We start from the raw sequence: 13,711 nt of genomic DNA on the forward strand, positions 1-13,711 counted from the left end.
CAGTATATAGACTTATTTTTTAACATTTTGGCATTTTTCCCTCTGGCTAAAGTTGTTTAGTTTCATATTTTTGTAATGATTCAAGATTAAAACTTGTATCTGTGTTACTGCTCATCCAGGAGTGCAAAAATTTGGATATAGGTCACACAGTGGGTTTAAATTGATACTGAAATGAGCACATGGTGGTGGTTGTGGTCCCCCTCTCTCTGACTAACAATAACTCGCCTGTTTGGCATTGATACATTGTCAGTTACAAGATCCTAAAGTAAATCTGAGTCTTTTTCTCCCATCTCCAGTAAAGAACATTTAATGCTGTTACATAAAAAAAATTGGGGAGTATATAGAGAAGTACCCATTTTTTTGTTAGTTTAGATGGTAGCTGGAGTTTTGAATACTAGATTTTACATTGTTGCCTTTAGAGATGTATTTTGGAGGGCTCCCTTAGTCTTACACTTTCACTTACCTTCTGCATTCAGGACCCTGGGTATCAAGAGAGGGCAAAGGGTATTGTTGGACAAAATAGGTGACTATATAGAGTTAAGTATTTTATGTTTCAAATTTTTGAAAGATTTTTACCAAAAACCACTTTTCTGTTTCCTTGAGATGACAAGTAATTTTTCTGGATTGAGTAACTGAATTTATCGAGTAGCTAGACTCAGAGTCAAGGCCATTTGGAAACAGTTGCTTGTATTTTTGTTCAGTGATGGTTTCTAGCATGTGCAGTCACTTGGAAGGCTAACTGTGCTCCTTTTTACAGCTGACCCCACGTCAGAAAGCAAGGAAGATCAGTGGATGGGGGTCACCGTCCAGAGCCAAGGTCCGGGGGGCAAGGTCGTGGTAAGTGTAGAGACACATGTTCATCCTATACTGTTGGACTGCTGGTTACATGCCAGCACCAGGCTTACAGCAGGGGACAAAGCAGGGAGCATACATTCTAGCGAACTTACTGCTTTAAAGCAGGAATGGATGTTAAGAAGAAATCAGGCTGGGTGTGGTGGCTAACGCCTGTAATCCCAACACTTTGTGAGGCTGAGGCGGGTGGATCACCTGAGGTCAGGGGTTTGAGACCAGCCTGACCAATATGATGAAACCCCATCTCTACTAAAAGTACAAAACTTAGTCGGGCATAGTGGCATGCGCCTATAATCCCAGCTACTTGGGAGACTGAAACAGGAGAATTGCTTGAACCTGGGAGGCGGAGGTTGCAAGAGTGAAACTGTGTCTCAAAAAAAAAAAAAAAAAGAAGAAGTAATCAAAGCCTTATTTCTCCTGTGATTCCTGATATACTTTGAAGCAATCACACAACCTACTTTTCTTTAGAACTTTCAGATTTGAATAACTTATTAAAGAACCTTTACTATATATTCCTAAAACTCTAGATGGTATTAAAAACAAAACAAAACTAGACATCATTTCTATCCTTGGAATTTTATAGCTTTATAGATAGTAAAAATATGGGCATGGTCTTGGAAAGTAATAACCAGGTAGTTTTAAACTCTTGTTACTTATTCTGAGTTTTTTCAAATAGAAGGGATAGCAAAGAAAAGAGGGTTTGTTAGGTGGATTGGGCTAGATGGTCATGGCAATGTCTTCCTGGTTGGAATATGATAATCTTTTTGTCTCCTTCAAAATCTGGTTGCTGTAATGAAATTTATACAGAATTTTGAGGAAAAAACGTTAGTGAACATTGAGTTTTGATATTTGAGGAATGACACTTTTGGGAAATTGAGTCGATATTATATTTTTAGCCTGTGTTTACATGGAGGGTAGCCATTCATACCCTGTAGAAGTTATAGAGATTATTTCTGTCTCTTCTGGTCTTGTAATTCTCTCTGCCTTGTAAAAGTAGGCATATTTTGGGAAATAATCTCAGAGCTCAGGGTGTGAGTTAGGACTGAGTTCAAGGAAATAGTGTGGGGAAAAGGAAATGTTTTAGCTGTATTTGTTTGATCCCTATGAAAACAGGTCCATGATTTCTCTCCTCTAGAACATAATTACCCACTTTCACACTGATGTTCTCAAGGTTAATACAGCCACTAGAAGCCAATTTGAATTAAGAAAATGAAATAAGGTGTTTCCCTTTGTTTATGTGACAGGTAAATTTACAAATGAATTGCCTATGGATACAGATTGTCATTCAATACCTGGATTGGAGCATTATTCTCAGTGAGAATAAGACACATTCTAGTTTCTATATGCCTTGATAATGGTCTTCTTAGTGCCACTTTGGGGAATATTTGCTGGTCTGGGATCCAGTCCCAAGATGAGGACATGCTTAATTATCCTTTTTAGAATTAACCTCTGTATTGACCATTTTATCTATATGTAATTTTTTAAAAACAAGGTTTATAGACAAGAATGGGCTACTTTCTTCCATCTGCTTGCAGACATGTGCTCACCGATATGAAAAAAGGCAGCATGTTAATACGAAGCAGGAATCCCGAGACATCTTTGGGCGGTGTTATGTCCTGAGCCAGAATCTCAGGATTGAAGACGATATGGATGGGGGAGATTGGAGCTTTTGTGATGGGCGATTGAGAGGCCATGAGAAATTTGGCTCTTGCCAGCAAGGTGTAGCAGCTACTTTTACTAAAGACTTTCATTACATTGTATTTGGAGCCCCGGGTACTTACAACTGGAAAGGTATGACCTTTGTATTTATAGAAATAGAGATTAGAATGTCTCCCTAATTTCTGTAATATGATTTTGTACCATGATTTAGTACATTTTGAGCTAAAATGTGTTAGAAGACATTTGTATATTATGAAAGTTGGGTAGGCTATTAAAAATCTCTAAACAATATGATTTTTAAAAGCTAATAATAGTAGAATGTATGTTTTAGTGTTGACGTTCTTTTCTCCTCTACCAGTACTTTAATTCAGGTAGTTAACTTTTTGAAGTAGGAATATAATAATTAACATTAGTATTTTTTGCTGTTTTATATTTGTGTGGCTCATGAAGCTAGAAGTGTTAATTTTAAGTTAGTGATCTGAAAACTTAGGAGAATTAAATAATGGTATATACAAATAACAGTGTATTAACATGGACATTAATAACTGTATTAATATGGACATTTCTCTCTGTATATGTTATTTTCAAAGGCCATGCTTTGCTAATAATTCAGTAAAGTTAGAAGGGCAGATTACAGACAAATTGGGGAATTTTGAGGTATAATTTCAGATATGTGAGGAAAAGTTGTTTGATTATTGTGATGTGAGTAAATGGAGATGTGGAGAGGTAAAGAGGAAAATGGCCCACATTTTTTGACTATGTGAACCTGGTCAGTTCCTGCTAAGCAGTTTAAATTCTCTGAAGAAATTAAGCAGGCATAGAAAATGCTGTATCATAAAAGACAATTAACCTGTCATCCATGGTGAAGAGAACTGCAGCTGATTTGAAAATAAGCCATTTTTGAGAAATTTATTAATATAAGTCACATAACACTTTCACTCATCAGGGAGAACTTAGGAAAATGTTCCCCTTTCCATTCAAAAATGTGTTTTAATTCTGGTTCTAAATGAATTTTCAACACCGTTCTCTGTGTGCAATCTTCAAGGGTAATTTCCCTTTGCCCCCCACCTCACCCCAACAGGATCTTCATGTACAGTATTTCCCAGGTTATTTTGACCTAACTGAAATTACATGTTGAATTTAGTTTTATTTTAGCCTGAATAAATGCCATATACGGTAAAATAAAACACAAACATCCACCAATTATGTATATTTTAATTCACGGAAAATATGGTTTTCTTGCTTTATAAACCCTGACCTAAAACGTTGCCATTTAAAGTCATATAGTGATTTGGGCTTACTATATGAAATCTTATGTTTTAAATTACTAATTGTAAGAATATTTAGAAGATGAAATCTTGGTTAAAGTGATTGAAGAAAAGATCAATATGTCACTTTTACACTGCTGAAAAAGGACAACTTGAGGCGGGATTACAGAGAACGTAAAATATATGTATCAAGTTCATGTCATTTAAAAATTTGTTCTCTGTAGGTTTTGTTAACTAAGCAAACCTTCCATTTTTCATCTAGTTTCATGGCATTATAAAGACAGTTCATGAAAATGCATGGGACATTTTTTAATGACTCAAATTTCTTTCTCATAAAAATTTACGCAAACATACTTAACAACCATAAAAGTCATCTCTGTCCTTCCTTTTTTTCCTTCAAATTTTTTTTCCTGTAACTAGTGATAGCATGGGGGATGTTTATTAGGAACCATTTATTTTCTTTTGTTTCATCTTCATTTTTTGTTGTTGTTTTTACCATTTCATTCCTTTAGGGATTGTTCGTGTAGAGCAAAAGAATAACACTTTTTTTGACATGAACATCTATGAAGATGGGCCTTATGAAGTTGGTGGAGAGACTGAGCATGATGAAAGTCTCGTTCCTGTTCCTGCTAACAGTTACTTAGGTAGGAGCAGGCACAGATGGCTGCCTTTGCCCACCTTCTCAGATACTTTGTGTGAAACTCCCTCGCAGGGCCTACTGCCCCTGGACTTCTAGGCTGAGAAGAGGCCAGGTGGGGCCGGGACCTGTGGCCACTTTTGCTGCAACTTGATAAGCTTGGTGATCTAGAGGCGTTATTAACCTGACCGATGCCTGGGATCCTTTCTTTCTGACCGGGGCTCCCTCAAAGTGGGGAAGAAACCTATTATCACCTAAAATCGTCCGTCCTTCTTCCTGCTTGGAAGTCTGTCTCTTGAGCTAATGGCGGCCTCCGTAACCTGAAACAGTTTGTTCATGCAGCCATGAAAATGTGCATGGGTGTTCACAGTAAGCTGAGCTCTTTGTTCAGTGCCTCTTTCCAGAGATACTCTTAAGAACTGCATTTAATAAAGTTACTCTTAAGTGGCAAGTCAAGACCTCCAGGTCCTCCCTCTGTGATTGTGGTTCTCCGAGGATTGGCCCTGCTTCTGGATTGGGACCCCCATGTCACAGGGCCCCGCAGATGGATAAAAGCTTCCCAGTGGAGGTTGAGCAGGACTGCTAAAGCGGCTTTCAGGACACCCAGACTGTGTCTAAGGGCCAATTCCTTAACTCCTAAGGCTTGTTTGCATGACTAATGGATGTCCTAAGTTATTCATGTGCATTATGGTAATTACACAAAGCCTTTTAAAAGCTTTAATTCTTGGTATGAGTTGACATAAAGAATAATTACTGTGGATTTCTTGGAAAAAATATAAAAAACTTCTAAATAGTAACCTGTTTTTTAAAATAATGGAGAAAAGTACCCAGATGTTAGGGTATTACTGGAACAATGGAAGGTAAAAAATGAAAAAACAGGTATAGATATATGAATAATTTCAAACAATGTGCTAGTAAACACGCATTAAGAAGTTGTTCAGGCCCGGCCTGGTGGCTCACACTTGTAATCCCAACACTTAGGGAGCCCGAGGTGGGCAGATTACTTGAGGCCAGGAGTTCAAGACCAGCCTGGCCAATTCAGCAAAACCCCTTCTCTACTAAAAATACAAAAATATTAGCCAGGCATGGTGGTGCACATCTGTAGTCCCAGCTACTGAGGAGGCTGAGGTAGGAGAATCACTTGAACCTGCAAGGTTGAAGTTGCAGTAAGCTGTGATTGCACCGCTGCCCTCCAGTCTGGGCAACAGAGCAGGACCCTGCCTCAGAATGTTTTATTTAGGGATTACTTATGACAAAAATTAATTGTAATTACACTGGCCAAGAAACCAATACTTTGGTCTTTAAGATGGATGGCTGTGGATTTTATAAATGTGCTTGCTGTCAGAACATACGAAAATATGAAGCATTTTTTCTGAAATACATTTGCCACTTATAGAATGGATTTCCTCAAAAGTGAATGCCTGAGAAAGATATCAAACTCATATTGTTACATTTGGCTTGTCTGTGCTGTGTGTGAATCTGTCACTTCAAAAGATTGGAGGGTTTGGGGGAATAAAATGATCCGCTTGAGGTTTTGGAAGCTGGCAATGAGAGCAGCTTGACGGATGCAGTGGTGGCCTCCTCATCCAGCGAGAACAGCAGTGGCTGTCCTGCCTCTTACCAAGCATAATTACTTTTTCTTCAATTTCTTCCGTCCCGTGCATGCGTACAGGCTTGCTGTTTTTGACCAGCGTTTCCTATACAGATCCTGATCAGTTTGTTTATAAAACACGGCCTCCCCGGGAGCAGCCTGACACATTCCCTGATGTGATGATGAATAGCTACCTAGGTTTGTGACCTCTGCGATGACAAATAAATTGTCTTGGTTGTGGTCATTAACATTTTTTTTTTGATCCATACGGAGCATAAATCTTTTTATGTCCTATTTTGTTTCCATTGAAGCACACACAAAAAGCATGCCATGGTTGGGGCTCTGTGGCCAGATGGCTGGATTCCATATTGCCCTCTCTAATCTGGTGGCTCATGTTTTTTAATTCACTTCACAATTTGAGAACTGTAACGGTAGTGGTGGAGTTTTTCATAAGTAAAACCCAATAAAGAGGGTGAGCTTATATTATTCTGCATCTGCTTCACCTTTCTATATAAACATTTACTTAATTTGAACGGTTTTGATAGGGGCACTTCTATTTGCTTTTCACCAGATCTCTTATTTTTGTAATCTGACATCCTACCTGATGCTTTATAATGGGAGTGTCCTAATGTTTTCTGCCCTCTGAACAAGTATATAGCTGATACCAATGACAACTTCCTCACCTCTGTTGTTTATACTAGGTTCTCAAATACCATGTATCATCAGTCATTGTTTTGTCTGCATGTTTGTGTCTGAGAACTAAGTTGGTCCAAAACAATGAAATGCTATCTATGGTGGTGATAGCATTTGTTTTTGTCTGATTACCAAAGAGATTGATGCCTCTTACCAAGCTTGATTACTTTTTCTTCAATTTTATTTTATTCCTGTAAAAATACTGGCCATTAAATTATAGCAGAACCCTATAATATGCAGTCAATTATGCTTCAAGTCAGGTTGTATTCTCTGTGTAAATGATGTAACATAACCAAATTATTCCTAGACAATTCAGTATCTAGCTTGATCTCCTTTTACCATAGTTCTAATATTAAAATCAGGTGCAAATTGATTCTTAAGATGTATGAATACTTCAAAATTCAAGTTATACATAAGTTTTTTTCATTGAAAGTCTTAATATCCATAGAAAGCAGTAAATTTGCTAGCCCCAGGACTTTGTCCTTGGGTCAAATCTGAACTCTGTCACTCATATTACAAATGTGATAGCTGGTGGGAAGGTCAGGAGGAGAGAGGGGTGGGAAGCCAGAGGAAGAGGTAATGATGGAGTTACCCATGTCATAGGCCTAAAATATATGGATTGATGTGAGGGGCTGTATATATTTTGTTTTTCTAGGTTTTTCTTTGGACTCAGGGAAAGGTATTGTTTCTAAAGATGAGATCACTTTTGTATCTGGTGCTCCCAGAGCCAATCACAGTGGAGCCGTGGTTTTGCTAAGGAGAGATATGAAGTCTGCACATCTCCTCCCTGAGCACATATTCGATGGAGAAGGTCTGGCCTCTTCATTTGGCTATGATGTGGCGGTGGTGGACCTCAACAAGGATGGGTGAGAATACCTCAGGTTATTTTATGCTGCAAATCATTGCTGCTTTGACTAGCTTCTGTAGGCCTTGAGAAGAGCCGTCCTTTCAGGTTGATTGATGTAAAGAATATTTTTACTGCCACATTTCTACCAACCCATCTTTATCATTTGTATGATGGCAGCAGACAGACATTCATCTCCTTCCCCCAGGGTATAGGATTATATTTTTGATTTTCAGTTTTTACTTGCATGTTGGGATTATGGGTCCATGAGAATTAAAATTTGAAAAAAATGAACTCAGAAAACACTTGCATGATTCTGTTCTGTGGCTTCATATGGGGCTGATGGAGCATCAGCTCCTGTTGAAAATAGGGATTGGTGATAAAGTCAAAAACAGATCCATGGCTGTTGGTGCCAGTTGGGGTGGGGTAGAATAGTGAGGTGTTAATGGGAGTCCTGCTGCACTGTGGTTCTAACTTGAGGAACTTGCTTTGCGTTCTTACCCTTAGTATTTTTCTTGGGGCATTTTTTACAGGCTACCTTGGTTTTTAAAAAATGCTATAATTGAGTCATAAATTCTGGAGTTGAGGGCCTTTCTATTATATCTCTCTGTAACCTTAGTACCTAGACTGGTGTTGCTGGTATGTTAGCTGTTGGTTCATGGCTCTTTCCCCTCATTATGTTTTTAGGTGGCAAGATATAGTTATTGGAGCCCCACAGTATTTTGATAGAGATGGAGAAGTTGGAGGTGCAGTGTATGTCTACATGAACCAGCAAGGCAGATGGAATAATGTGAAGCCAATTCGTCTTAATGGAACCAAAGATTCTATGTTTGGCATTGCAGTAAAAAATATTGGAGATATTAATCAAGATGGCTACCCAGGTAGATAATAGATTATGAAATGGCTGTGATTATAGATAATTTGATTGTTTAAATAATAGCACTGCTGGGCACAGTGGCTCATGCCTATAATCCCAGAACTTTGGGAGGCCGAGGTGGGTGGATCACCTGAGGTCATGAGTTTGAGACCAGCCTGACCAACATGGGGAAACTAAAAATACAAATTAGCTGAGTGTGGTGGCACATGCCTGTAATACCAGCTACTCCCAGCTTTGGGAAGCTGAGGCAGGAGAATCGCTTGAACCTGGGGGACAGAGGTTGCGGTGAGCCAAGATTGCTCCATCGCACTCCAACCTGGGCAACAGGAGCGAAACTCCATCTCAAAAAAAAAAAAAAGGCAAACGAATAAATAATAGTGCTTATGTCATCTTACTTTAAAACATTGTACTGGAGTGTTTCTAAAGTGTTTCTTAAAATGTTAAAATGTCATGTTGTCAACAGATATTGCAGTTGGAGCTCCGTATGATGACATGGGAAAGGTTTTTATCTATCATGGATCTGCAAATGGAATAAATACCAAACCTACACAGGTAACCACATAACCTGGATTTCTACAGCTACAGTCTCGACTTTTTGCCCTGTAATAAAATATTTAGGTTTAAGTGACTTTTCACACAAATTTTATTTACAAATCCACAATAGTATAGATTTTTTTAAAATGTATTACTAGAAGATACCTTCAGAAAATATAAATGCAATTACTTGCTTGTTCTAATTGTAAAATTTCTTAGATATCTAAGTTAGGAATCAAAGTAATCCAAAGCAAAAGAATGTTATTCTACCCTGACGGCATAAAGAGAGGAGACGTGATATATTCTCTTTAGTAGCATAGTAAATAGAGATGAAACTGGGCAAACAAAATAGATTACTGTAACTACATGGAGGACGTAGATACAAAAAATTAAAAATTTCTTTTGAGAAAAATAAGACTTGTAGGGAGGGTAGGGAGATTTGGTTTGAAATGGCCTGATTGACTTAATACAGTAAACAAGCTAATCAGAAATGGGGTCTTTTATGTTTTGAGAGACTGTGTAAATCAGATGACTTTTATGAAATTAAATGTATGAAGTGTTAGATCATGTAGATATTTATGACTCATATATAATTTCATATAATTTACTTATAAGTGAACTCTCAAATTCCAGTTCAAAAGAAACTTGTGTGTCTTTTTCAAAGCATAGTTAAGAAGCTTATGTTGCAAGCATAATGTCCATTTGGATGACCTCTGTATTTCAGGTTCTCAAGGGTAAATCACCTTATTTTGGATATTCAATTGCTGGAAACATGGACCTTGATCGAAATTCCTACCCTGATGTTGCTGTTGGTTCCCTCTCAGATTCAGTAACTATTTTCAGGTCTGTTATCTATGATTTTAGTGTTAAGCATGTTCTATAATCAAGTTACACTAAAATGTTGACCTTTTGGGTTGAAATTTGTCATACTTACACTTCAAAGGTTTATATGAATTGCAAAGCTATTTCTTTGTCTTTTGAAGGTAGTAAACAATGTAATAAAAACCTGTTTTCTAAAATCTTTTAAAGTATTTGAGGAAAACATAGATCCAATTTTGATGAAAAAACAAAACACATATAAAACGTGACAGTACAAAGAACATACAGAAGGAAATCCCCTATAATTCACCATACATTATTAAACTCCAAGATCTTGATTTCTATTTTTATTTTCTGTGATTGTACCATGTATATTTAACAAAATTAAGATCATAATTGTGCATAATTTTGTAACCTGCTTTTGTCTCTTTAGGATACATAGTGGACTTTTTCTATGTCACTGAGTACTTTTCCAAAAATGAAGTTAACAATTGTCTATGAGGCATCTTCTGACTGGTTCAGAGCTTATTTAACCAACTGCTGGGCTCTCACTGGATGGTTACGTTGCTTCACAATATTTTTTTTGCCCCCATGATATAAAAAGCTGTGGAAAACATTCTTTCTTTTGTTTATATCCTTGATTATTTCCTTATTATAAATTCCTGGATGTGAAATTGATATATGTGCTTCAAGACTTTTGATTCGGTTTCACCAAGATGACCTCCTGAAAGGGTGTGACATTTCCCATCAGTGGTGTTTGAGTCTCCCTTTAACCAGCGCTTTCATCACTGCTGGAAATCACCATTAAAAATTGGAGGGGTTTTTTTTGTTTGTTTTTTAATTTTCAAAAAGTAGCAGGTTCTTCTTCTTATTTTTTTTTAATTAATAGGCCGGGCACGGTGGCTCATGCCTGTGTTCCCAGCACTTTGGGAGGCTGAGGCAGGCGGATCCACAAGGTCAGGAGATCGAGACCATCCTGGCTAACACGGTGAAATCCTGTCTCTACTAAAAATACAAAAAATTGGGCACGGTGGTGGGCACCTGTAGTCCCAGCTACTCGGGAGGCTGAGGCAGGAGAATGGTGTGAACCTGGGAGGCGGAGCTTGCAGTGAGCCGAGATCGCACCAAAGCACTCCAACCTAGATAACAGAGCGAGACTCCGTCTCAACAACAACAACAAAAGTTAATAATATAGAATTATAGAAAGTACAGTACATTATTCCCATCTTCCACAAAACTTTTGAGCATCTCTCTACTTTTAGGGTATCATCAAAAGGCTACACTGTAACTTCTGCTGTCTAATCTGGTTTTTATTTAATCTTGGGATATCTCTTCCTTGTCAATACAAAAGATGACCTAACTTTAGTCAGTTAAATGTTTGCCTCTGTCTATGTGTAATTGATATTTTAATATCCTTACTTTCGTGTCCTCATAAGTAGGCTGACTATCAACCCTGTACACTTGTTCCCTCTTTACTTGCAGATAGTATGAAAGTAAAATTCAACAACCCTTTGATAAGAATAGCATTAACCTCCCCTTATTTTACAAATGAGGAAACTGAGGCCCAGGACTTGCTTGAGCTTTTAAGTCTGGAGCCTGAGAGACAGAATGTAGCACCTAAATCTTCCCGACTTGAATCCTGGGCATTTTTTCTACTAAATTGTACTAACACTTTAGGGTAGTGTAAATAAACACCAATTTTAAACATGAGGCAGCCAAGCCAATAAGACTTATTTTCTATGTTAAAAGACATAGTTTTCATAATTCATGTATACTGTGCCCTCAAAATTGTGTGTTGTATGTTTAAAAAACAGAAATTAAAATATGTCCTAGGCAGAAATGTCTGTTAAAATATTTTCTTTTGAAATTTATGCCACCCTAAAGCATTAATACTATGACATGTAAAATACTATATCTGTGGCAACTGATTTTAAAATACTTGTGAATTTTTGCCTTTTAAATATGCTCTCAAACCGTAAGAATGTATCTAGTTAGTATCTTAGCACCTAGCAGCTGTCTAAATGTAAAATAAAAAGAGTGATAAACAATAAAGGAAAATAGAAAAACAGGTAATGTGGGCAGTATTTGACCCTTTATTTCCCCCACCTTCACCATGAATGGACTTGTACTCTCTCTAGCCTACCAACAGATTGATTCCAGAAGTTTGAGCTAGTTGTTTGGGATTTGGAATGCATTTTCTCATAGAAACACTGTTCTCCAGAATGGCTGGGTTTACCACAAGCCCACCAGAGTCAGCCTAACTGAATCCACGTGGTAATGAAACCCCAGGCCCATTCTGAGTTCTGGTGGCGAGCAATGGAGGTGGGCCTCCCCACCCACTAATACCTCTCAACCCACTGCATACTTGCATTTCTTGTGCCTGTGGCAGCAGTTGGGCCATAGACCCCTGGAGACCCCTGTGGCTGCTGGGAGCAGGGCAGCCAAAACATAGGAAAAGGTGTTTTCAGACGGTGAACCGTAGTAGGGCGTGGAATTGGATCCCAGCTTCTCAAGTGTTTGCGGGGCTGCAGTAGGCAGCACAGAGGTGGGAAGAGGTTTAAAAGTTCAAGTTTTTGCTTGCAGAGATATCACGTAGGTAGAAAAGTTGTCAATCCTGGCAATAGGAAGGCAAAGACTGAAGGTTGTGGGTGGGAGACTCCGAGGGAGGCTGAAGAGAAGGGCGAGTGTTTGTACGATGGAGACGCCCAAGTTCAGGACTGCCTGTATTAATTCACGTTTTGTAGACACGCTGATCATGAGCATCTCAGGTATTAGGTGTATATTGGTGTAATTCTTCCAGAGGGTATGTTGGCAAGACTACTCGTAATTAAAAATGCACATATTCTTTGACTCTGAAATTCTGCTGCTGGGAATTTGTCCCACAGATAAACTCAAGTGTGTGCATAGATGATGATTGTGAAAGCAGAAAGCTCAACAACATGAATGTCTACCAATTAGGTACTGGTTAAATAATGTTACACTGATACGGTGTAACACCATCAGGTGTGAAAAACAATGAACTAGATCTATGTGTATATATAGGACAAGACCTCTGAAATGAATGAGAAAAAGCCACATACAGAACAATGGCAATTAAGTTCCCATTTAGTTGAGATTATACATATATTTTAGTATTTAATTTTAGATAATTTGAACAGAAACAGACTGACATGTGTCTGGAAGAACATACAAGGCTACTTGGGTGTTTGGGTAGGAATGGAGACAAAGTATTTAAAACTCTGAAACTCCTACATGTTGCACATGTACTCATAAGTGTGTATGTTTTTAAACAAGTATTGTATAATGAGGCTGTGCATTATATATATTTATATCTATTAACAGTTATTTTCTTCAGCAATGGGGGAAAACGTCACGTGTATTTTTTTCCTGTGTCTTTAAGCTGTGCTGGGCAGCTAAGGATGCCATCTAGTATGTGAATTAGTCTCACATTCAAGGTAACAAGAGGCTGAGCTTGTTTTTCACTCCTTTGGTCTTCAGATCCCGGCCTGTGATTAATATTCAGAAAACCATCACAGTAACTCCTAATAGAATTGACCTCCGCCAGAAAACAGTGTGTGGGGCGCCTAGCGGGATATGGTGAGCGTCTCTCTGTCTTGGTGGGATCCCCCTCAGTTTCCCACCTCCGCTTCATGATGACTCTGTTGTCCTGAGGAGCCCCAGGGAAGATGTCGGGAGAGCTGGGCAAAGGGAAGAGGGTCTGTCAAGTGTTTCTATAACATGTTGATCATCAGTGGGCAATGGGGGGATTGGAGAGCTAGGGAACATGTTGGGTTTTTTCCACTGCAATAATGGATCTTTTAAGAAATACGTGTTTGATTTTATTCAGCCTCCAGGTTAAAGCCTGTTTTGAATATACTGCTAAACCCGCTGGTTATAATCCTTCAATATGTAAGTACCTAGTACCTTTAAAATATGT

General features: G+C 38.3%; 1 protein-coding gene across 3 annotated transcripts in view; it reads left to right on the top strand.

The window, feature by feature from the left end:
- Nucleotides 1-13,711, top strand: part of ITGA6 (integrin subunit alpha 6) — a 79,335-nt gene that overhangs the window by 39,225 nt on the left and 26,399 nt on the right. For 2 of the 3 annotated variants that reach the window (XM_015110360.3, NM_001258117.1), the window contains 9 exon segments: nt 758-837; nt 2,388-2,643; nt 4,292-4,423; nt 7,356-7,566; nt 8,232-8,425; nt 8,885-8,973; nt 9,680-9,798; nt 13,273-13,371; nt 13,622-13,683. In XM_015110360.3, the coding sequence (XP_014965846.2) occupies nt 758-837; nt 2,388-2,643; nt 4,292-4,423; nt 7,356-7,566; nt 8,232-8,425; nt 8,885-8,973; nt 9,680-9,798; nt 13,273-13,371; nt 13,622-13,683 (1,242 nt within the window). 3 annotated transcript variants of the gene reach the window in all.

The sequence above is a fragment of the Macaca mulatta genome, chromosome 12 (genome assembly GCF_049350105.2).
Source record: "Macaca mulatta isolate MMU2019108-1 chromosome 12, T2T-MMU8v2.0, whole genome shotgun sequence".
Lineage (NCBI taxonomy): Eukaryota > Metazoa > Chordata > Mammalia > Primates > Cercopithecidae > Macaca > Macaca mulatta.